This window comes from Leuciscus leuciscus (genome assembly GCF_965113295.1).
Source record: "Leuciscus leuciscus genome assembly, chromosome: 19".
NCBI lineage: Eukaryota > Metazoa > Chordata > Actinopteri > Cypriniformes > Leuciscidae > Leuciscus > Leuciscus leuciscus.
This window is the reverse complement of record NC_138743.1, coordinates 38355835-38382681: the sequence shown is the minus strand read 5'-3', so window position 1 is coordinate 38382681 and position 26847 is coordinate 38355835. Positions and strand designations below refer to the sequence as shown.

At 42.4% G+C, this 26847-nt stretch overlaps 2 protein-coding genes across 2 annotated transcripts in view; one reads left to right on the top strand and one right to left on the bottom strand.

Moving 5' to 3' along the window:
- Positions 1-26847, top strand: part of LOC309482544 (uncharacterized protein) — a 332446-nt gene that overhangs the window by 135701 nt on the left and 169898 nt on the right. The window lies entirely within an intron of this gene.
- Positions 438-25593, bottom strand: znf292b (zinc finger protein 292b). Its single transcript, XM_082147803.1, has 8 exons — positions 25416-25593; positions 13580-13734; positions 12031-12109; positions 9604-9739; positions 9293-9495; positions 8378-8518; positions 8092-8229; positions 438-8000 (listed from the first exon to the last, which is right to left on the bottom strand). Exons 1-8 carry the CDS (start codon positions 25575-25577, stop codon positions 1020-1022), a joined length of 7995 nt encoding a protein of 2664 aa, XP_082003929.1. The 5' UTR covers positions 25578-25593; the 3' UTR covers positions 438-1019.

Here is a 26847-nt window from a genome sequence, read left to right as displayed (position 1 = left end):
TTTTTCCCTTGTATTATTTTTTACTCAGTAATGGATATGATTTAAAATGTAGTGAAGTACAATACTTCAAACAAAACGTACTTAAGCAAAAGTAAAATGACAGATTTAAAAAACTACTTAAAGTAGAAGTATACAAAGAAACTACTCAATTACGTAACGCGAGTAAATGTAATTCGTTACTTTCCACCTCTGGTACTGAGCTAATCATATTTTCCTAGAATTTCAATAAAACACCGTTTAACATGTGTAAGCTGTTTAACTTGAGGGGACATAACCTCTAAAAAAAACATGTTTACACCATAATGTCCGTGTAACTATGCATAACCATGTATTCAAGAAAACACAGCATTATAGTGGACATCAACCACCTAATCTCTCATAAGAATATCACCATTCAAAACCATATGACTGCCTTTAAGGATGAGACCAACACTGAGTAACAAAATGCAAGCTGTATTAAATTGGTTGCTATTGATTAACATACAGACTGCTGGTGGCAGTGGTTGATCAAAGCGCCACACACAACATTATTGACAAATTTCCGATTTACAAGGACCAAAACAGTTACGAATTATACACAGCACTACATAACATCAGAATTGATAATGATTCACTTTCAGCTGGATAGAAAAAGAGTCCAATGGAATATTAAAAAGTACGAGTCTATACAATACTCAAAAAGAAAAAAAATTCAACTCCAAAGGCAACAGAAATGTGCTGAACGGCTTCATAAGGACAAACATGCTTTAGAGGTATTTCATCATCTACTGCAACTATAAAGTGAGCTTAAACTTACACAGTTCTGTTAAGTAATAAACATCGCACTAGGGACCTTTAAGATAGTGGGTGTAGTGTTTTTCAATCATAGAACATCCCCACAGCTCCTCGACAAGCAACAATCATTCATCATTCACGTCTGAATAGAGACAGACTTGCGGTTAAAACTAATGACTGGTTTGCAGCAAGTTCTTCCCCACTTTTATCCTGAGTTCAGGCAACATGACATGAGGGTCTGTACACTAGTTGTCTTTTTCAAGGATCACTGTGGGTCGCATTTCATGAAGCTGCTTAAGAAGAATTTCAAGGACATCAGAAAAAACTTTTTGCACCTCAAATGTGACATTGCTGAGTGAGGTCAACTTTTGGGGATTTTTAAATTCAACAAGTTTAAGGACATCTCTCGAGTGCAATTGTGCGTCAGATCTTTTGCACACGACGGTCGCAGTCTTTAGGTGGAAAGCAGTCTGCAGTCTTTTGTGCGCACTCCCGTTCAGCGGCACCGTTGCCTTTCTCTTATGGGATGTCTTTGTTTCCTGCAGAAACTGAAGAAAGGACACCTCAAATCCAATGGGCTTGAAAGAACTCAGCAGTGTGTTTTGCCCAGAGACGTCTTCCTGTGTCATGGTAGCGCTGGAGGACATGGAATCGGTGTTCAAGTCCACATAGTTGACTGCACAACTCCTTGCATTCCTCAGTCTCGTCACCCTTTTAGGTCCGAAGGACTTTTTCTTTACGCAGTCGATCTTGCGCGGACGCCCCCTCCGTCGTTTGACCACCACCGATATCTCCGAGCACGTGTCGGTAGAAGGCTTGCTGTCAGACAGATCCACGTCCTCGGTGCTTTCCTTCTCAGACGTGGGCTTCGAGAACTCGGACTCACTCTGGCCGGGCTCGGCGACTTCATCATTCTCGGTCGTCTCAATGGAGCTCTCCTCCGATTTATCCGTGTCATCGCTCCGGGAAGCGATGCGCTTGTACCTGGACCGGGGGATCTTTTTACAATAAATAAAGTTGCTCCTCTGTTCTTCCAGGTACTGTTTGGGGAGCCCATGCTGAAGATAATGTTTCATTATATTTCGCTCAGAACTGGTCACCGTTTCGCAACCCTTTATCATACAAGCGTACTGCAGTTGTAAGCGTTTGGTGCACATGGCGGAGGCTTCCTCCTGTGTTTTCAAAATGGGTTTCCCATACTTGGTCCAATTGTTTTTAATAGCTTTTCTCTTTTTAAGAGCTACCTTCTTAATAGCTACCTTCTTAATGGGTTTCTTGTTAGTCTCTCTGTTTTCCTTCTCGACAACTTCAATCTTTTCATACTTCCTGGGACGACCCAGTTTAACCCCACTTCCGCCTTCTCGTGGGTTCATGAGCAGCCGCTTGTACACGTCTTGGTGTTTCTTCATGGTGTGCCGCAGTAGATTTGACCGTGTGCTATAAGCGCATTCACATCCTTCCACCTGACATCTGAACATCCCTTCTATGGGCTCGACTTTAGAGGGATTGGTTTCTTTATGCTCTTTGTCGACATGGCCGATATATTTCCAGAAAGCAGTGAAGGTCTCTGAGCAGTTTGGCTGATCACATTGAAACCTGCCCAGGTTGATACTGCACATCATGGCACCTGATTTCTCAAGGGTTAATTTGTGGAGCTGAAGGTAGTGCTGGAGCAAGTCTGTAACTGACTGAAAAATGCGAGAACAGTCTTTGACTTGACACCTGAACTCATCCACTTCCTTTATGTCCGCGTCCAACTTGTCTTCACTCTCCTCATTTACATCCTTGTCCTCGACCTCCTCTTCGTTCTGTTCATCTTGACTGTTGACCTCAAATTTAGGCAAAGAAGACTGATGCACAGCTTTATAATGCAGGATCAAATTCTGCTGGATTGTAAAAGCTGCCACACAGCCCTGGTGAACACAACGATAAGGTCTATAAGGACTGAAAACGTCATCAATCTCTGTTTTTTTCTCTTTCGTTTTTTTGGGAGATTCTTTTGGCTTTGCCACTCGAGGCTTGCTAGGTTTGGGCCTTTTGTCCAATGACTGATTTAATGTCTGTACTGGTGCACAAGGATTCTGTGTAAAAGGAGCTATGGGCAGTATCTCTTTTAGTGGTGACACATGTGTTTGACCAAAAACAGAAGACTTTGTGGAAAACCATCCATTTGCGTTCTGATCCATTCTTGGAGTCACCGAAGAACAGCCAGACACAATCACCGAAGGCTGAACAGCCGTCTGAGTTTGCAGAGTTACTGTTTGTGTTCCCAATGCAGGACTTTTGCCTTGAGGCACAAAAGATGATTTCTGGACTAGCGATGGAGCGATGCAACGTGATTTTTTGACATGACCTTCTCTCTTGGAGCCTGATGTACATTTAGCATCTTTCTGCTGTTTGCGTGCATCCACACGTGGAGTGTTTTTGACTGGATTAGGAATTTCTGGCACTGGACAAGGGCTTCCTGCATCACTATCCAGGAGTCTGTGAATGGGCTTAGGCCTAATTTTCATCCTCTTTATTTCTTCCTGTGAAAAGTTATGAACTGACATATAATGGGCTTTGAGATTAGAGTTGCGTGTGAAGGCCTTGGAACATTTTTGACACCCGAAAGGGGCAACATTAAACTGGTCTTTCATTTGAGATAACATTTTATCAGTGTAATTGTGGATCTTGACAAGGTGTTTAATAAGAGCATCTTTCGTCATACAACTGTAATTACAACCGTTTGTGTCACATACAAATGGTTTCACATAAATTGGTATCTCCTTGGGTAAATCATTAGGCTCTGGTTGGGGCTTATTAGGCTGTGCTTCACTCACTGCAGGAACAGCCACCGGTTTGGTAACCTCACTGACTTCTCTGTCTAGGTCAAGATTCTCAAGAGCTTTTTGGAGTTCTGACACTTCATCCACTTCGGTTATGGGCATATTGTTGGACTGATCATTGACCCCACTTCCCGAAGGCACAGATGAAACAGTGTGAATTAAGCCATCCTTTGGCCTCATGTCACCCAATTGTGAAACTGCCTCGACAGGGACTTTGGCTGTTTCTCCAGCAGGTTGCAGCTCACTTTGAGGCGCATTCTCAATCAAGTTTGAGGTATGTTGTGGTTCCCCAATGTCAGGACTTGCTACAGACATTTGAGAATAGGAACTGTCAACACTTGATCCACGAGGCAAGCTGCTGCTTTTTTTGTAAAGGTCTCCAGCCAATATCTGTTCACGTAGTCTTTCTTTGACACTCTTTTCAGACACCAGGTTTTGAGCAAGACTTGCCATGGCTGCCAGAAGTCCATCATTTGACAAGTCACTTGCACTGTCGGTTGTTCTTTCCTTGATGTCTTTCATTTTGTTTAAAGTTTCAGCTTGTAGAATTTGACTGACGTGATCTGATGTACCGCTATTCAGGCTGGATGTAGACTGGTCATCAGCCAACAATTGAGAAAGAAGAGGATCACTGACGTCGTCACTAAACAGTGGGTTAGATATCTCAGAATAACTTGCTTGAAGCTGATGTTTGACACTACCAGTGTGCTGTATGACACTAGTTTCAGACATACGACTGCTCTGGGCATATGGACCAGAGGGGTTTGGAACCGTCTGCTGTTCTTGTCCAGAACTCACACAAAGATTTGACGAGCTTTGCTTAAACACTCCCCCCATCTGTTTGTCATTGCTGTTATAGGTGCCATTGGCTTGGGGGAAAGTGACATTTGGGTATAGTTTTGGATCAAGAGGGCCCTTATGCTGAGGCAGGTTCACATATGAAGATGGTGTTGGATGAGGCGAGTTAAGAAGATCAAGAAATGAGCTAGGGAGGTCCGCTGTCAAGTCTGCTTCATCAAATGGTTTGCAATGAGCCCGTTTTGACAAATGTCCTCCCAGAGATTTAGGACTCGGGAATTCTCTATAACACCTGCAGCAAATGAACTTGCCATCTTTAATAATTGCAGGCCATTTTGTTCTTTTGCTCCGTTTAACTTTTTTGATGCCTTTATCACTGGACACATTTCCAGTGTTAATCTGACGACTTGGAGAACTGCTATTTGATGGGGGAGTTTCATTGATCTGAAGTGGTAAACCTAAAGCTGAATCTCTCTCCAACTTAACCACACACTGACTATTAGTTACTGCAGAGAAATTATCATTTGCTTGCCGTGTATAATCTGCTGAAGAATCTTTAGGAACTGAATTGTTCAAACGGTCACCGAAAGGGGGCAAGACAGACATTTGAGCAGATCCCAGATTTGTCTCTACTACAGAATTAAGGGCTACCACTACATTAGGACCCATAATTTGCTGCGGTGGACTGAGATTGCCGACTGAATGTAGACTTTCATCTGAGGTGCCATTGAGTTTTTGAACGCTGTCCGCTTGAGCTGGGGCTGGGTAAACATTAGTATTATTCTGCGGTTGAAGAGTAGTATAGCTCATACTTCTCTTCTGTGTGTCCTCACTAGAAGCTGCATTCATGCAAGTAAATTGATTGCTAGAAAGTGTGTTCATGTTTTGGGTCATTGATTGAGAATTACATATCTGCTGTTGGAGTACTGGATTGTTCCTGGGGTCCCACAAGTGGTCTGCTGCCATTTGAGACTGATTTGTGCCATTTCCAAGCTGAGAGAGAACAATGGGATCTAATATATTGTCCATTTCATTGGTACGGATATGCCCAGGGGAAGCAGTGACTTGAGAGGAGACCGAAGGATAGTTGGGGTTCTGCGGGGGAACTGTGCAGTTTGTTGTGTAGGGAGGATGCTGGCTGAGGGGATTCGGTGTCTGAACACCAGGGCAGGCAACTCTTTGGCCCAGCTGGTCTTGTGGATTCACAACTGAATTGAGGCTTCCGTTTACAGGAACAGATCTGAGCGTGGATTGGACTGCAACATTGTTCTTCTTTGCTAGTTTCCACTGTGTGTAAAATTCAGAGTGAACAGCCCTCATGTGCTTAGTAACACTTCTGTAAGAGCTATAGTCTCGAGTACATGTTTCATAGGGACATTTGTGTCTCTCTTTGTTTTTCACCACTTGGACAACATTCATATCTACAGGTTTCACCGATTTGTTTTCCAATACTTGTACATTATTTGGCACGGAAGCCATTTGTAGAGGAAGTGTCTGAGAAACAGGAGGAAGCATCTGACCCAAAGAAACAAGTGGTGCTGTATTGTGGGAAGTCTGTAGTGGAGAGGCCATGTTGCGACTACACAGGCTCTGATATGATGTTTGAACCGGAGCTAAAGGATTAGGACTGTACTGCCGAAATACTCCATTGTTATTGTTGTATAATGGAGTAGTACCTGAATCAGCTGTCTGCAGCTGACCATCAGTTGGTGGGACAGGCAGAAAGTCCTCTAATACACTCTGGTATGAAGACGTAGACGGCATGGGATCTGAATCACTCATCAAGGCCTCCAAAAGAGATTCCTCCGGTCTATGCTGAATTAAGTGAGAGCCCACAGCTGACTGGCCCAAGTGGTCATTGATCTGAGGGATTTGCTGTTGGATGGGATGCTGTTCAGGTTTACTCGTCCCAGAATGGACACAGTCTTGAGCGGAAACTGTAAAAGCGCTACTTAGCATATTTTCAACAGAATGCTTTATCCCCATGCCAGATGGACGATCCTCTTGAAACCCTGTGCTGTTGTCATTGAAATGGGGGACTGAGAGAGAGTCAGGCTGAGCAGAGCCCTGATCTATTTGATTGGAGAGGTCTGGATGAGGTTCTTCTGGTTGAATACTTTGACTGTCTTCTGGTTGAATACTTTGACTGTCAGTGCCTTGGGCTTCCACTTTCACCACATGGCTCTCAGCATGGAGGTCTAACTCAGACTGTGAATGAAACACTTTACCACAGTCTGGTGCTTTGCAGGTAAATGTTCTGTAATGCTGTGACTCATGGTCGTACAGTTTGTAGGCTTCATGAAAAATCTTGCCGCAACCCGGAAACATACACTTAGCCTTGAAGACTGGGTGGTCTTTCTTATGAACGAGTAGTTCGGCATTGGAGTCAAAGCTGGCTTTGCAATTAAGCTGTATGCAAATGTATGGTTTGGTGCCACAGTGCACCTGTAGGTGATCATTTAAGTGATCAACACTGATAAACTGACGACGGCAATACTGGCACACAACTTTTGTGTTCTGCATTTCAAGGAAGCACTTTGCTTCCTCGTTGTCGCCATGATCTTTCACGTGGGCAACCAGATTTCGGAAATATCTAAATCCCCTCCTGCAGCTTTGGACTGGACAAATATTCCCTTCACAACTGTTTTTGAAGTCTAAGCAATCAGAGTCATTGGCAGCTCCATTACTGAGTTTGTTGGATTGCCCACCACTGTTGTTTTTTGTCTTGTTTTTACGCACCTGATTTTCACTGCTTTTAGCTTTCAGGGCAGCTATGACAGGAGCAGCCGTTTTAGGGTTGGATAACTGCTTGCTCGTCTTCATTGCAGCGAGGCGTTCTTTGCAAGAAAGTTTAACATGCGATGCAACATGTGGTTCAAGAGTCTCTTTTGTTTCAAAGGTCTCTAAACATATCGGGCAGCTGTAGGATCCATCTTTGAAGTGAGTCTGCGCATGACGCACTATTCGGTGACCAAGAAACTCCTTATCGCATAAAACACAGTACTGCATGTAAGCCTGCCAGTTTCTAAACCTGGCTGAGACGAACCCTTTTTCTCTCAACTTTTTCAACTCTCTGTTCTTCTGCTTTTGATCTTCCATTTCATTTAGTTCATTAGTTGTATCCAGAAAGCGCTGTGAGACGTCCTTGAACTCCTCACCAAAGATGCTGGTCTCTTCCCCTAAGTCCTCAGGGTCACCGTCGTTCAGTTCATCAATGGAGGACACAATTGAGGCCTCCTCCCCCATTAGACCCAAACAGTGGCGTTTTAATGCCTTCCAGTTCCAGTACTCGGGATCAAAAGGCCACAGGGTTTTGAGGACTAAAAGGAGCTCACAGCGCAGCGAGTTCGACACCGGTAGGTCTTCCTCATCTAGCTTCTGGTCTGGCTCATTGTAAAGAGTTTCCACTGCATAGTAAGAGTCCACGGTTGGCTCCAGGAGAAACTCTGTCAGCTGGCAGGCCCTTTTGACCTCCAGGTCAGAGGGTAAGAGGCAAGAAATGGTTTTGCAGACAGTGGCCTTGGTGTTCCCTTCGCACGATTCCAATCGCAGAGCTCGTATGCAGATCTCAACACAAGTCGAAAGTCCAACTTTGTCCATCTATTGATTTGGAAAAGGAGTATTTAGTTTTCAAGACATTTGATCACATATAAAATGAACAGCATGAAGGCGAGAGAAAGAACAGGCTCACCTCTGACTGGATGACTTTGATGAAAAAGAGTAGGTGGAACACAGTTTTAGACAGAAATGACATCTGACGGCATCTGTCCAAAAAGCCTTGATCTGAAGGCTCTAATCGTTTGAGCAGTTTTCCCCAGAACAGAGTCAACTCCCTGCCAAAGATTACAAACAACATCCCTCAGCACACTTTAAATTAAAAGGCCTTTTTTAAAGATATTTATTATAGTTGCAGAAAATTCTTATTTTTCATTTCCCAATTTTACACTGATTTTACAAGGATTGGAAACATGTGACACTTGCCAAGCACAGTAGGTATCCTCCTGTAGAATCTGACGGGTCAAAAACCCAGAGCACAATGTAAATGCAGCTTTCTCGTCACCATCTGCCTCAAGGTTACAGATCATCTCTAGAGCATCACGACAGTCCACTTTTGAGAGCTGAAAAGGAAGGGAAAGAAATTGCAGATGTAAACCCTATAATTTGAACTCTGAATTATGAAAATCTTATGACAACAATCAAGTTCAAATTTGAATTCACACTAGGGCTGTCAAAATGGATGAAAAGCTAAATTAGAATTTCTCTCTTAAATATTAGCACAACTCGAATTATATCCAAATTCTAAAGGCAATGCTCAATGTTAGAGGAAAAAAGTATTGTAGTTTCCTATGGCCACAAGAGGGCGCAAGCGAGCGCAATAAGAAAATATAAACCAAATCAAGCATCGCATCTTTTTTTTTTAAATGAATGGACATTCACTTTTTAAAGTGCATTAACTTTTCAAACAGTTGTTCTCAAATAAAACATAATAATTTTCTTAATGTGCATGCAAGGAAAATTAGGTTACAGTAGTGCATAAAACTGTTCGTGCATCAGTGACCTGAGAAAACACACTTCAACACACAGCGTCATGAACTACATGAACACAAGATAGCAAACTACCATTCAGAAACACTCCACTTCTACTCACTCCACATCTAAACATTGCTCATCATGTCTCATGCGCCTCTTGACACAAAGTTTTTGCATTCGAATGTGCAGTTTTTTTTCTTCTTTTTTTCGATGAATATTCAAGATTTTATTTGACAGCCCTAATTCACACTTTAATGCAATTAAACTTTATTAAAGCTTTGGCTTGATACTTGAATACTTTCATAACTGTTAAATCTGAGCAGGAGTGGTCAGATGCAGAAGCAGAAGTATTTAGCTCTTACCTCCTCCATGATGAGTTCCTGCGGAGCAACAGTGCACAGACACACCAGGTGCATCTGCTTGAAGTGTGCCTTCTCCTCAAACTCTGAGAGCTCGGCACAGGCCCTGGCCAGCGACGCAGCCTGATCTACACAGCCCTCTTTGATCAGGTGCTTCACTCGCATCCTCAGGAGTGTTGGTCCTTCCAGGGCGAGGAACTCTTGCACTGGGCAGAAAATAAAAACTTTCAGCGCTTGTGTAACACAGGTCGACAGGCTGACTGTAGTCAGGTCGTATTTGACGAAGAGAGGAACACTAGTTCATGTGTTCTCACCCGTCTCTTGCGGTGGCGTGTCACTGGTGAGGATGGCCTGCAGTGTGGGATTGGTCCAGACCCCTTGCTCTCGTGCGATGGTGGAGAGAATGACGAGATGACCGATTCCCTTCTCTTGCACCAGAGGATGGGCGATCTACACAGACACCACAGCACAAACATTAGTAAACTTATTTGTTGTCTATCCAGTTGTTTACTTTACTGTAGTAGACGACAAAGCTGATCAATGCGGATAACAGTAACTAAGGCTACGTTCACACTGTCAGTATCCGATTAGAATCTGATATAAAACTAGATGTACCGCATCGCGGTACAAAATATGACCGCCGCTCAGGCCTGCACTGGCTTTCCACAAAAATAAATGACGTGGAGTAATTTGGCTGTATTGCGTGTTTATGTATATACCTAAAAAAAGTAATAGTATGTGCATGTCTGTCTGTGTGTGTGTGTGTGTGTGTGTGTGTATGTGTGTGTATTTGTGTATGTGTGTGTCTGTGTGTCTGTGCGTGTATGTATGTGTGCGTACATGTGTGCGCGTGTGTGTTTGTGTGTGTGTGTGTCTGTGCATGTGGATTTGTATGTGTGTGTATGGGTGTGTGTCTGTGCGTGTGGATGTCAGTGTGTGTGCATGCTTGCGTTTGTTTGTATTCCTGCATGTGTGTGTGTGACAGTATCAGGAGTTTATATATACATTGCAATATCGTACCTTAACTGTAATATGCAATTACTTTCCACTGCACTTTCACTCGGATAGCTTCTGTCCAAACTTTATTTGCACTACTTTAAATCCATTGTTATACTGCTCATTAGCCTAACTTATACATATATCTATTTGTTAAATTCTGTTTATAGTAATAGCCATCTGTATATTATGCTCACATTCTGTTTATAGTAACAGCCATCTGTATATATATTCATAGTACATATCTATCTGTAAAATTCTGTTTATAGTAACAGCCATCTGTATATTATATTCAGTACATATCTATCTGTAAACATTCTGTTTATAGTAATAGCCATCTGTATATTATTATATTCAGTACATATCTAGCTGTAAACTCTGTTCACAGTAATAGTTATCTGTATATTATATTCATAGGACAATCTATCTGTAAATTTTTGTTTATAATAGTATTCAACTCTATATTTATTCAGTACATATCCATGTTCTGCACTTATGGAACCACTGTATATCCTGCACTTGCTGCTATTGCACTTCTGGTTAGACCTAAACTGCATTTCGTTGCCTTGTACCTGTACTTGTGTAATGACAATAAAGTTGAATCTAATCTAATCTAATCTAATCATCCTAAACCAGCAACCCTTCGCTCAACAGCACCATCTACAGGCCGATGAGTGTACAGTCACTAAATGTGCACATAAATGAATTTATTTTATACCCCCCCATGGATGAAATTCTACAAAACTTAGCAGAGGATACCCCCAGAGGATGTCAAGTTAATCATACACATGAAATATGGTGCAGTTCTGAACATCTCCACTGAAGATAGGGGCGATTAAAGCAGAATAATATTGCATTTTCATTTTTTATGGGAGGGGCGCAAATCACAAATGAGTGATTATGGGCTAGGTTGATGTGCCATAAAAATTTCTTCATCCTCGGTGCCACGGTTCAGGTAGTTATTTAGGAAAAACTGAATTTTTTTGGGTTTGGGGGGGCCCAGCGCGGGGGGGGGGGGGGGGGGGGGGGTGGGGGTGGGGGGACCAAACGAAATTTTTCCGTAGAAGTCTAGTGGGGCTACATGCCCACCAAATTTCATGTTCCCCGGTGTTTCGGTGTCCCTGGTATCGTTGACGAAAAATTTACGGGGGCCCCAGCGCGGGGGGGGGGAAGTGGCCCCCGGGGACCAAACGAAATTTTTCCGTAAAAGTCTAGTAGACCAACATACCATAAAAATGTCTTCATCCTCGGTGCCACGGTTCAGGTAGTTATTTAGGAAAAACTGCATTTTTTTGGTTTTGGGGGGGCCCAGCGCGGGGGGGTAGTGGCCCCCGGGGACCAAACGAAATTTTTCCTTAGAAGTCTAGTGGGGCTACATGCCCACCAAATTTCATGTTCCCCGGTGCTTCGGTGTCCCTGGTATCGTTGACGAAAAATTCAGTAAGGTGACGAAAAAAAAAAAAAAAAAAAACTTTGACAATCCCTATATGACCGGCTAGCTACGCTAGCGGCGGTCATAATTATTGATGACCACACTGTGTATCGCAACCGTTCAGATCCGATGTGTGTATCCATGCAGCTTTCGTTTTCTGGAATATCTGCACTGGGTTCTGTGGCAGTGACCTTGTGATGGTAGGAATACGCCAAATACAACAACCACCGCAACATGGAGAGGTTTGCAATTGACTGCAATGACAGACTGACAGTCTGAACGTAGCCTAAGAGCTTCAGCCTGGTGAACATACCTGAACAGAAGACCTGAACCTGTCCCACAGTGCATCTGGGATGTTCCTGGGCATGGAAATCAGCAACTCTGCACAACTCCTGCAGAAGAGAGACGACAGAAACTCACAGGATAAACTTGAGTAACACATGAGCCAGGGCTCGAGACTAACGGCGAAAATGTGTTTAGGACGAACAGAAATATTCTCCAGGACGCCTACAGGACGAAAGACATTTTTGTATGTGTGTTCATTTATTACTAGCCTATTAAGGTAACTTACTTAGAAAATGCCCAAATTAACCGACCAAGCGCTGACTACAACTGAGCGCGTCTTCTCATGCGGTTACTATAGTTACTATCACTGGCCGGCTACTCACCCGGAGACTTGTTTCGCGGTACATCTCACATGGCTTGTTTTCACAGACAAAAACGAGACGATAACTAAATAAAACTAGTTTTGAATTACAAAAACCATGAAGAAAATCTATTGACATTTTCGTCAACGAAAAAAAACTAGACAAAAATGTTAGATAGTGACGATTTGGGAAGCGATCCAGTCAGAACTGATGTCCTGCGTTAGATGCGCACATTTGTACTGTGACGTGCTGATCTACCCAGCGGCACACGGGCTGACATGCATGTCTCATAAAACGTTAAAAAACTTAAACGTCTGGGAGAATGAGTAGAGAAGACATATAGATCTGAATAAGAGTGACGACGCAAAAAAAGAGCTCTATTCGGTACGGTTTTCTGTGCGCACACACCCGACCCGAAGCGTGCAGCCATGCACACAGACACCTATACAGCGCGCGAGTACTGAACTGAGCTCTCTTTCGTGTCTGAGTGGACAAATACACACAACATTATGTCGAAATGTCCGTTTTGGAGAGTATTCACGTAAACTATGTTGGTTATGTCTTAAACAGTTTTGAGTGTATCGGATGTGCATCAGTGCAATGGATCCGCATGTCATTGGACATGATGTCTTAAAGTGACAGTGCTAAACCTAATGCGGTCTGTGTCCTTAATATTGATCAAGCAACAAAAGAAAAAGAGAAAAGCATTCACTACTCGTTAATAGCTTTAATAATGATACATTATATTTAATTCATACAAATAAATATGTTTGCTGCTTGAAAGAATAAAGAATGATGATATTTTTGAGATATGTAGTCACCAGTATTTATTTGTTATTTTTTAATCCAACCAACTCAAAAACGTTTTGAGCTGTATGTATTTTGATCTGCATGAACTGCACAGATTTGTTCTGCATGAATACAAAAAAGCATTTAACTCCTGTTATTTTTTATTAAATCTGTTTTTTACCTGTTTACAGATAACTACTTTGAATGGAGCTAAATAAATATAATAATATATATCATAAACATTTTAATGGTGTTTTTATTATGTAACTAACAACTATAGATGATAATAACAAAGTACAAAAACAACATGTTTATTTTGGGACGGTTGACATTCACTTTAGGACGGTTCAAATAGTTTTTCAGGACGGTTCCAGGACGGAGGTGAGCCCTGACATGAGCACAGAGGGCGGAGAAGAGCACACTTACAGCGAGAGCCTCTCCAGCACGACGGGCACCTTCTCGCAGTGGGCCGAGAGCAGCGGGCACACCTGTGCGAAGCTCAGCAGAGCCCTGATGTACACCTCCAGCACGGGCAGCGGCTCCTCCTCCACCCGCCACAGGCCAGCGTACTCCACCAGCGCCTGCGCACACCACACACACACCACTTACACCAGCTGACCGGCACACACACCTTCACTCTGGGCCGATGCAAGCTGGTATGAAGCGCTCGGGTAACGCAACACTGGGTTATTTTAAACAATCATATTCCTTTATACATTTATTTTTCAAAAACATTGATGATAGTGCTTAATTTGATGATAAAACATGTTAAATAAAACCTGTACCTGATAAAAGTATTTACATTGTATGCTTGTTCTATTGCATTAATCCTAATGTTTGAAACGTGCTTCTTTGTTATTTTTAATACAAAAAATAAATAAAATAAATAACTACACTACCGGTCAAAAGTTTTAGATCGGTAAGATTTTTAATGTTTTTAAAAGAAGTCTCTTCTGCTCACCAAGGCTGCATTTATTTGATTAAAAATACAAACAAAACCAGTAATATTGTGAAATATTATTACAATGTAAATCAGCTGTTTTCTATGTGAATATACTGTAAAGTGTAATTTATTCCTGTGATCAAAGCTGAATTTTCAGCATCATTATTCCAGTCTTCAGTGTCACATGATCCTTTACAAATCAGTCTAATATGAGGATTTGATGATCAAGAAACATTTATGATTATAATCAATGTTGAAACTTTTTTTTACACTTATTTCATGATGCTATGATGAATAGAAAGTTCAAAAGAACAGCATTAATCTGAAATCTAAAGCTTTTGTAACATTAAACACGACCGTTCAAAAGTTTGGGGTCAGTAAGAATTTTAATTTTATTTTTGGGGGAAATAAATAAAATAAATCAATACTTTTATTCATCAAGGATGAGTTAAACTGATCAAAAGTTACAGTAAAGACATTTATAATGTTAGAAAATATTCTATTTTAAATAAATGCTGTTCTTTTGAACTTTCTATTCATAAAAGAAACAAATTGTAAAAACTGTTTTCAACATTGAATTTTTTTTTTTGCATCAAATCATCATATTATAATGATTTCTGAAGGATTGTGTGACACTAAAGACTGGAGTAATGATGCTGAACATTCAGCTTTCATCTGAGGAATAAATTATAATTAAAAAAATATATTAAATAGAAAACAGTCATTTTAAATTGTTTTTTATCTAATAAGCACAGCCTTGGTGAGCAGAAGAGACTTCTTTTAAAAACATAAAAAATCTCACCGATCTCTAACGTATGAACGGCAGTGTAAGTGTAATAGTATTTTACTGTTGTATACTTATTTAGTTGCCTACGCATTTTAATTGGTTTGAATTTAATTTTTAAAAGAATTGCAGTTTGAGTGTTATCACCCTTCAGTACAGCTCTGTCCTACAGCTGATCAGATCCAGTCAGACCGAGGCGGAGAGGGTGAATCTGGACAGATTAGTGATGTCAGAAGTACTGAGTTCGGCACTGAGTCTGAAATGTTAAAAATGTGAGGCTTTAAGCAGAACCGTAAACGCCTCTGATTGGCTGTTGTGTTCATGCGCTCATCAGATCAGTCTGTGATTGGCTACAGCGATCAGCACTTTAAAAACATGTTGTAAATGTACATCAATGAGGCTCGTCAGCGAGCGCTTACACACACACACACACACACACACACACACACGCGCGCACACACGCACACACACACATACGACGGCACACACACACACGCACACGCACACGCACGCACACAAACACACACGCACACACACACACGCACACGCACGCACACAAACACACACGCACACACACACACTCGAGCGTTTGTAAGCAGGAGTCTATCAGTGGACCGGTCCTGCTTTCAGACGCTCCCGTGCGCTGATCACTGTAGCCAATCACAGACATATCCGATGAGCGCGTGAACACAACGGCCAATCAGAGGCGTTTACGAACTCGGTACTTTTGACAACACTAGGACAGATGAACTCAAACCTGTACGCCTCAGCAGAAGAGGAGGAGGAGGAGATGAAGAGGACCAAACACTGGCACAGTGAAGCATCTATGACCACACACACACACACACACACACACACACACACACACACACACACACACACACACACACACACACACACACACACACCAGCCTCAGAATCAGAGGTCACATGTAGGCCTGTCACGATTATGAAATTTGGGTGACGATTAATTGTCTAAAAAATAATTGCGGTTATGCCGATTAATTGTCTGTTTTAGGGCTTTGACGATTAATTGTCTGTTTTAGGGCTTTGGCATAATTTTTTTGTGTGCTTCATTCATTAAATAATTGTGATGGATTTAATCCTTTGTAAATTATCATTTTGCTGTGTAAGATTACAGTTTACACCTTTAAATATTAAATAAATATATTCAATAGCTATGACAATTTTCTTAATAAACTTAGTTAGTGTATTAATCAGCAGCAAAAGTAATTCTTGAAAAAATCTGCACCGTAATTTTATGAAATCTAAACATGTTGATAAAAACAAATTACAAATTACTATTAGTACTATTATAAAATTAATTCATGTATTAATTACATTTTATTTATATATCTATGTATATCAACATTGATAATAATAATGAATGTTTCTTGAACATCAAATCATCATATTAGAGTGATTTGTGAAGGATCATGTGACACTGAAGACTGGAGTAATGATGCTGAAAATTCAGCTTTGATCACAGGAATAAATTACACTTTAAAATATATTCAAATAGAAAGCAGTCATTTTAAATTGTCATAATATTTCACAATATGACTTTTTTTTTATCAAATAAATGCAGCCTTGGTGAGCAGAAGATATTTATTTTAAAAACATTTTAAAAAATCTTACTGACCCCAAACTTTTGAACGGTAGTGTATGTAAGATATGTATACACATATCTATCTATCTGTCTATCTATATATCTATCTATCTATCTACACACACACTACACACACACTACACACACACTACACACACACCACTACACACACACTACACACACACTACACACACACTACACACACACTACACACACACTACACACACACTACACACACACTACACACACACTACACACACTACACACACACACTACACACACACACTACACACACACACTACACACACACACTACACACACACACTACACACACACACTACACACACACACTACACACACACACTACACACACACTACACACACACTACACACACACTACACACACTACACACACACACACTACACACACACTACACACACACTACACACACACACACACTACACACACACTACACACTACACACACACACACACACACTACACACACTACACACACACTACACACACACTACACACACACTACACACACACACTACACACACACTACACACACACTACACACACTACACACACTACACACACACTACACACACTACACACACACTACACACTACACACACACTACACACACACTACACACACACACTACACACACACACTACACACACACTACACACACACTACACACACACTACACACACACTACACACTACACACAAATAATATACAATTAAATTATGCTTATTTTAAATGTATTGTGCAGCTTTTTAATGGGGCAACAAGATATGATATATACGACAGAACAGAACAAGATAGGCTTTTAATAATCTTACAGTGCAAAAAAACACGAAAATATGAAACACTTCGAAACAGAGCGGCACAAAGCACGTATGCGTTTCACGGGTGCAGAATGATGTGCTCAAAGCAACATAGGGTCACAATGCAGATTTAAAACTTCACGGCACAAAGCAAAGAAATGTCGAGCTCACAAATCCTAGTGTATCTGTATATCTGTCCAACAGTTTATTGATCGTTTGTTTCTTCACAGTTTTAAATTCCAGTTATTGTGCGTTTGATGCCAATTCATAGTCCTTGTGCTGTGTGTGATCTAACAGGCACACGGTAGCGAGTCGTTTAGAAACAGCAATACACTCCAGCAAAATAAAACTCTAGCAAATAAAATAACAAAATAAAATCATTTTATGCAAATCCATAGCCCTTTTTCTACAGATCAAGTATTATAACATAAATATATCATATTGGTGAGTTTCCTGTCGTAACCGGACGAGGCGCGCTGTTTGAACGCTGAACGGAGAATGATTGACAGCTGCAGAGGAGGGAAGACGAGTTTCCGTGAACTTTAATTTAACGATGTAAATATATTTCTGTCCCTCACATTAAGCTATAGAATGGCTTCAGATGACTTTGAATATATTGCTGGAAAACTTAATTAGTGCTTGTCTATTTCTTTTGGTCCATGACTCCCCCTTGTGCGGAAGACCTATAAAAGAGCGCAATAATCGCGGTTGTCTAAAACAATCGCGGTTAGATCAAATAATCGCGATCAGACGGTTATTTAATTATCGCGACAGGCCTAGTCACATGACTCGCAGGAGGACGCTCCTGATGCCGAGGACAGGAGGACACTGGGACGGTGGGAAAGAAACGGTTTCCTTTAATGCAGTGTTTCTCAAACTGTGTGGCGCTCCACTGGTGGGGAATAGAGACGTGACAGGTGGGGCGCGCCACACAGGAGGACATTTTCCTTTTTATGCCTTATATGGTAATGATCAAATCTTCCGGAATCTGGAGCAAGACCGCGCGCTAGACTAGAGAGTAGAGATTTGTATTTCTGTGCCCCTGAGAGTACGGTCCCACATATGGGATTTAGAATGTTCCGTGAAGTGACATCACTGCCACTGCGCTGAGCCAGAGACGGACGAGCTCAGCGCTGTCATATATCACAACTATGCAGTGTTTTCAACCTAATAATGTTTATTTTCGGTTTCAGACATTTAAATACACATAAGCACGAGTAAAACAATCTGTCATACAGTGTTATTGTGGACAAATTTGACGCGTCGCCATGGAAACATTAAGGGGGAACGTTCTAAAATAACAGTCGCCTTGAAAAAAAACAATAACAAAACATGGATAAATTTCTATTTTTGAAATTAGTCCAAAAAATTGACAGCTGCACTTTTATTTTCTCTATTTTTTTAACTTTCTGTTATTTGATGTATATAGTTTGTATTTTAGATACAACTTTTTACTCTGATAAAACTTGTTAGTTCAATAAATTGGAACATGTTAAGCTTGTTGCTCATTTCATTAGCATTGTGTCGGGGCGATGGGGCTTGAAAATTCCTCCTCGTCTAAAGTGGGGAATGACCAAAAAAGTTTGAGAACCACTGCATTAATGTCAACCTTCTCTAACCTGAGTGAAGAAACCAGTGTCTCTGAGCTAAAGACTCCTGAAGCGCTGAGTAACACTGCTCTACTGGTCTCCTGCTCTACTGGTCCTCTGCTCTACTGGTCCTCTGCTCTACTGGTCTTCTGCTCTCTACTGGTCTCCTGCTCTACTGGTCTCGGCTCTACTGGTCCTCTGCTCTACTGGTCTTCTGCTCTCTACTGGTCTCCTGCTCTACTGGTCCTCTGCTCTACTGGTCCTCTGCTCTACTGGTCCTCTGCTCTCTACTGGTCTCCTGCTCTACTGGTCTCGGCTCTACTGGTCCTCTGCTCTACTGGTCCCCTGCTCTACTGGTCCCCTGCTCTACTGGTCCCCTGCTCTACTGGTCTCCTGCTCTACTGGTCTCCTGCTCTACTGGTCTCCTGCTCTACTGGTCTCCTGCTCTACTGGTCTCTGCTCTACTGGTCTCTGCTCTACTGGTCTCCTGCTCTACTGGTCCCCTGCTCTACTGGTCCCCTGCTCTACTGGTCTCCTGCTCTACTGGTCTCCTGCTCTACTGGTCTCCTGCTCTACTGGTCTCCTGCTCTACTGGTCTCCTGCTCTACTGGTCCCCTGCTCTACTGGTCCCCTGCTCTACTGGTCTCCTGCTCTACTGGTCTCCTGCTCTACTGGTCTCCTGCTCTACTGGTCTCCTGCTCTACTGGTCCCCTGCTCTACTGGTCTCCTGCTCTACTGGTCTCCTGCTCTACTGGTCTCCTGCTCTACTGGTCTCCTGCTCTACTGGTCTCCTGCTCTACTGGTCTCCTGCTCTACTGGTCTCCTGCTCTACTGGTCTCTGCTCTACTGGTCTCCTGCTCTACTGGTCTCCTGCTCTACTGGTCTCCTGCTCTACTGGTCTCCTGCTCTACTGGTCTCCTGCTCTACTGGTCTCCTGCTCTACTGGTCCCCTGCTCTACTGGTCTCCTGCTCTACTGGTCTCCTGCTCTACTGGTCTCGGCTCTACTGGTCTCTGCTCTACTGGTCTCTGCTCTACTGGTCTCTGCTCTACTGGTCTTCTGCTCTACTGGTCTTCGGCTCTACTGGTCTTCGGCTCTACTGGTCTTCGGCTCTACTGGTCTCGGCTCTACTGGTCTCGGCTCTACTGGTCTAGGCTCTACTGGTCTCGGCTCTACTGGTCTCGGCTCTACTGGTCTAGGCTCTACTGGTCTAGGCTCTACTGGTCTCGGCTCTACTGGTCTAGGCTCTACTGGTCTAGGCTCTACTGGTCTAGGCTCTACTGGTCTAGGCTCCGGCTGGGGACACGCGCCGCTACGGGTCCGCCGTCTGAACAACACTGATGAAGATATATAAACCACTGCTGCTACACTTTCATCTAACTACACGATGAACACGCCTAAACTCTACACACACACACACACACACACACACACACAGGCGTGTGACCAGACTCTAAAGGTCATCATCGGGGGATGGAGACCTCAGAGAGACACAAGCACACATGTATTTCTGAAGCACAATCACACACCAGTACTGTCTGTCTGTGTGTGTGTGTGTGTGTGTGTGTGTGTGTGTGTGTGTGTGTGTGTGTGTGTGTGTGTGTGTGTGTGTGTGTGTGTGTGTGTAGACACTACATTACAGGCAAAACACTGCATTAAAACACTGTTCGGCTGTTCATAATGTGTGTTTCAGACTCTAGTGGGAAACATCTACAATACACTGAAGTGTTTCTATGAACGGCTTTTATCCATTTGCAACTTATTCCTAAAACATGGAGAAAAGTATTATTTTTCTGTCTGTTGACAGTATTTTCTGACTTATTGAGCGATAAAAAGAGATAGATCCCCCTCTGGAAACACATGTGATTGTAATACGGCACCAATAATATTAAACCTGATTTTATGCGATGTTCAGATTTCTGTTCTGGAAATGTATGCAGTGTAAGAGCATCATGTACACAAACTCTTACTGTAATCAATCATCGGGGGTTATGTTATGCTAATAACTGAAACTCTGCCCTGGAGCAGCAGCGGACGCTCACTGACCGACACTGAAGAAACACACACTGAAGAAACACACACTGAAGAAACACACACTGAAGAAACACACACTGAAGAAACACACACTGAAGAAACACACACTGACCGACACTGAAGAAACACACACTGAAGAAACACACACTGAAGAAACACACACTGAAGAAACACACACTGAAGAAACACACACTGAAGAAACACACACTGAAGAAACACACACTGAAGAAACACACACTGAAGAAACACACACTGCACTGAAGAAACACACACTGCACTGAAGAAACACACACTGCACTGAAGAAACACACACTGCACTGAAGAAACACACACTGCACTGAAGAAACACACACTGCACTGAAGAAACACACACTGAAGAAACACACACTGAAGAAACACACACTGAAGAAACACACACTGACCGACACTGAAGAAACACACACACAGCAGGAAAAGCCAATAACTAATATTTTAAGTGTTTGAATATGAATATTGTCAGAGACTCACAGGACATCATCACACACTCCCAGTCCATCGCGATCACCAGGTAAATATGAATATATGCAGCTTGAGTTACTGAAGTGAGCACTGAACAATGACCATTAATCACCACTACTGTACGGCTCATCATATAACAGCAGAACGTGACCATTGTGACGACATTACGTATAATAATATATATATATATGTTGTATGATGCAGTAGTGCCAGTGTTGAGCTCATAACGAATCAGATACAGACGTCACACACTGATCTAGATGATGGACACTACACACACTTCCCCTGAGCGAAGACAACACACACACACACACACACACACACGCGTTCATCACAGAGAAACTGTGGACCTTCACACACACACACACACACACACACACACACACACACACACACACACACACACGTTCATCACAGAGAAACTGTGGACCTTCACACACACACACACACACACACACACACACACACACACACACGTTCATCACAGGGAAACTGTGGACCTTCACACACACACACACACACACACACGGTCATCACAGGGAAACTGTGGACCTTCTCACACACACACACACACACACACACACACACACACACACACACACACACACGTGTTCATCACAGGGAAACTGTGGACCTTCACACACACACACACACACACACACACACACGCACACACACACACACGTGTTCATCACAGGGAAACTGTGGACCTTCACACACACACACACACACACACACACACACACACACACACACACACGCACACACACACACACGCACACACACACACACGCACACACACGTGTTCATCACAGGGAAACTGTGGACCTTCACACACACACACACGCACACACGTTCATCACAGGGAAACTGTGGACCTTCACACACACACTCAGGTTAACACACACACACACACTCAGGTTAACACACACACACACTCAGGTTAACACACACACACACACTCAGGTTAACACACACACACACTCAGGTTAACACACACACACACTCAGGTTAACACACACACACACTCAGGTTAACACACACACACACACTCAGGGGCCTGTACCATGAAGGTAGCTGAACAAACTCGGGGTTACAGGATTAGTTTTGAGTTGACAAAACCAAACCGATGTAATCAGGCTTTATTGGTACCATGATGCAGCTCATCAACTTTCTCTGTCAACTCAGGCTTTGATCCTCAAGCTATGATTACTCTACGCGCGCGTGCACATAAAAGAGTGACGTCGACACTGAACAACCAATCGCGGGTAGAGTGAGAGCGATGAGCAAGAGATAATCATTCAGAATTACGATGAATTTAAATATGTATTTCAAGCTCGAAACAATACGGTCTCTGCTGCCAAAGCAAGAGAAGACTGTTGGAGAAAGATTGCTGATTGTTAATGTGTAAGTTAAACAAATACGTTCTATATTTATGTAAAATGATGTATGTGTAGCCTATATGTGTAATATAGCCTATAGCCTATTTTTATAATATATAAAAAATGATACATGCACATATTATGCATGTAGGCTATATTACACATAGGCTAAACATACATGCACATTTTACATAAATATAGAACGTATTTGTACTACTAAGAAAGCTAGGGAATCCTATCATAAGATTAACAGAATAATAATAAAGATTTAAAATAATTCTTAACATGTGTTATATTGTATAGTACATTTGTGCAATTTGCTTTTTGAAAAAAATTAAATAAAATGTGTTCATGTGATGTCACCCTATCAATATATCTTACCGGCAATTTTATAAAAGCCCTCTTTTATGGACATGGCCGATAAATGTCCGGGGAACACTATTAATGAAACTATTCATGTACTCCTGCAGAGCGAGGACCACCTTACCAATGGTTCGACAAACCGTGTTTTCCCCTATAGCTTCTGTGCGTCACCCACCGTGCAGGAATGTACCACTTGCAACAAAAAAAACGTAACGCAATATTTGCGGTACAGTAAGTGCATGAACTCGACGTGTTAAATTCTTTATGTGCGGCTCAAGAAGTTCGCAAAGATAAGACATTCCTTCCGCGGAAAATCTGTATCTTTCATAGAAGTAACTATCAGGAAAGGCAAGGGGATTTTGTCTGGCTAAAAACTCTTTCTCTACGAAGTGCTCGTCAAAAAATTTGCGCTGAGATGTCCACCGGATTTGGAAGAAAAGGTGAAGTCATTGCAACAGACACTGGGAATAAGTTACGTCACCTATATGTTTCTTTGCTCTCAGCTGATTGGTCAAACTTCAGTCTGAGATCTTGAATCCAGAACATAACCTGCCCCGGAGCAGGTTAGCCGTGCAGCGTAAGATACCATGGCAACGAACACCGATTAAAGCCAAGCTACTTTCATAGTACCTAAAACCCAGGGTTGGCGGAAACTAAACTGAAACATAGCTGGCTAGCCACCTAATCCGGCTTCATGGTACAGGCCCCAGGTTAACACACACACACTCAGGTTAACACACACACACACACACTCAGGTTAACACACACACACACACACTCAGGTTAACACACACACACACACACACACACACACACTCAGGTTAACACACACACTCAGGTTAACACACACACTCAGGTTAACACACACACACACTCAGGTTAACACACACACACTCAGGTTAACACACACACTCAGGTTAACACACACACACACACACACACACACACACACACACACACACACACACACACACACACACACACACACACACACACACACACACACACACACACACACACACTCAGGTTAACACACACACTCAGGTTAACACACACACACACACTCAGGTTAACACACACACTCAGGTTAACACACACACACACTCAGGTTAACACACACACACACACACACACACACACACACACACACACACACACACACACACACACACACACAGATGTACAGGTAAACTGAATGTCTTTTCTCAAGTTATGATGACAAGCTAGATGATGATGATGATGATGATGATGAAGAAGATGTGCAGCTAGTAATTAATAATGTTGCTCACATTATGAAGATCCTGCACCACATAATCTGCCACTCACCGCATATAATAATCATAGATTGACAGATTATGATAGTGATGTGCAGTCAGACTACACTGTTACTGTTATAATCTGTCAATCAGTGCACATCACACAGACCCTGATGATGATGATGATGAAGATGATGAAGTGTGTAAGGGTCTGCTAGTGATTAGCATTGAGAGACTGAGGATGATGATGATGAAGTGTGTAAGGGTCTGCTAGTGATCAGTGATTAGCATTGAGAGACTGATGATGATGAAGATGATGAAGTGTGTAAGGGTCTGCTAGTGATCAGTGATTAGCATTGAGAGACTGAGGATGATGATGATGATGAAGATGATGAAGTGTGTAAGGGTCTGCTAGTGATCAGTGATTAGCATTGAGAGACTGAGGATGATGATGATGAAGATGATGAAGTGTGTAAGGGTCTGCTAGTGATCAGTGATTAGCATTGAGAGACTGAGGATGATGATGATGAAGATGATGAAGTGTGTAAGGGTCTGCTAGTGATTAGCATTGAGAAACTGAGGTTAGCAATAGACTATAATGATGATGTCCTGGGTGTGACGTATGATGTTGTGCAGGACTAGTGTAGGATTATGAGAGTATTGTGCAGTGTGTGATGGGTTATGATGCTGTTATTGATGAAGATGATGATGATGGTGGTGATGGTTCTGCAGTTGTGTGTGTGTGCGCGCGCGCGCGCTGCGTGCTTGTTTACAGTCCTGCGTCCGACACACACACTCACTGATTCAGACACAACAACGACGCGGAATACCACAGCGACCCTCTATAAACGCGTTAGGACAGCAGGGCAGTGTGTGAGCTCGTCGAACACACACTGAGGCAGACCTTCTCCTCCGCGGGACCTGTGTTTACGACTGAGCTGGACGCTGCTGTGAATGCGCGCTCACCTGACAGAACTCATAGCAGTACTGCGACGCGCGCTCGCCGGGAGACTCCTGGCTGCTCCTCAGGGCCGCTGCGGCGTCCTCCAGGCGCGTTGCGAGCGCGTTCAGAGCGCTGGAAGCGTCGCTCCGCTCGCCGCGGTCCTGCTCGGCCTCCTCGTCCGCCATCTTCACTTCCAATTCCGCCGCGTACGCACAGCGCGTCACGTGACGCCAAATCACTGTGCGTGCTGACGTACTGGCCGAGTCACGTGACCCTGCGCTCGCTCAGGGCAAACATTTATCTTTGAGTTAAATAATAGTCGCTTCCAGTTAATATTATTGTTCATGTGAAGTTTGTAGAATATCAAACTATAGCTCGTCATGTATTATTTGAAAATAATGTTAATACTAGGAAAGAATTATAGATATAAAGGTGTAACCAGTGGTTTTAATGTTTCAGGTATTTCCTCCAAGCTAGCTTGGAGGAAATACCTGAAACATTAAAATTCGTTCTAGATTTTTTTCGTTCTAGAAGTCTTATGGACTGTGACAGGAGTTTATGATTTTATTTTATTTATTTTTTACTTATGTTTGCAGCGTTTTGTTTATAAGCCAGTCAGTGTCCAGCATGAAGTATCAAGTGTAGATCGATGTAACCATTTAAAGTGTAGCTCTTTTCTTCAGATAAACTGTTTCCTACAGCATTAAAGGAACACGCCGACTTTTTGGGACTTTAGCTTATTCACGGTATCCCCCAGATTTAGATAAGTCCATACATACCCAGGGTTGCCAACTTTGGGACTTTGGTTGGAGTGAGACTCTAATTTCAGTGTGTGCGCGTGGATAATATTTTTGGCAACCCTAACCCTAATTTTAAAAATATCAGTCCTTGTTTACTTATAAACCCTGATTTATGAAAAAAAAACTAAAAAAACCCGAATAGAATGGAAACGTGTTTTCAAAATGTACAATTTTGAAACAAAGATGAGGTTCTCAAGGTGAACGCATACCTTCACTCTAGGGGTCAAACAACTAAACATCAAGTCAGGAATCTTGGTGTGACACTAGAGTCAGACCTTAGTTTCAGTAGTCATGTCAAAGAAATAACTAAATCAGCATACTATCATCTGAAAAATATTGCAAGAATTAGATGCTTTGTTTCCAGACTTAGAGAAACTTGTGCATGCTTTCATCACCAGCAGGGTGGATTATTGTAATGGACTCCTCACTGGCCTTCACAAAAAGACCATAAGACAGTGTCAGCTCATACAGAACGCTGCCGCTAGGATTCTGAGCAGAACCAGAAAATATGAACATATCACACCAGTCCTCAGGTCTTTACACTGGCTCCCAGTTAAACTTAGGATTGATTTTAAAGTATTATTACTGGTATATAAATCATTCAATGGCCTAGGACCTCAATACATTGCAGATATGCTCACTGAATATAAACCCA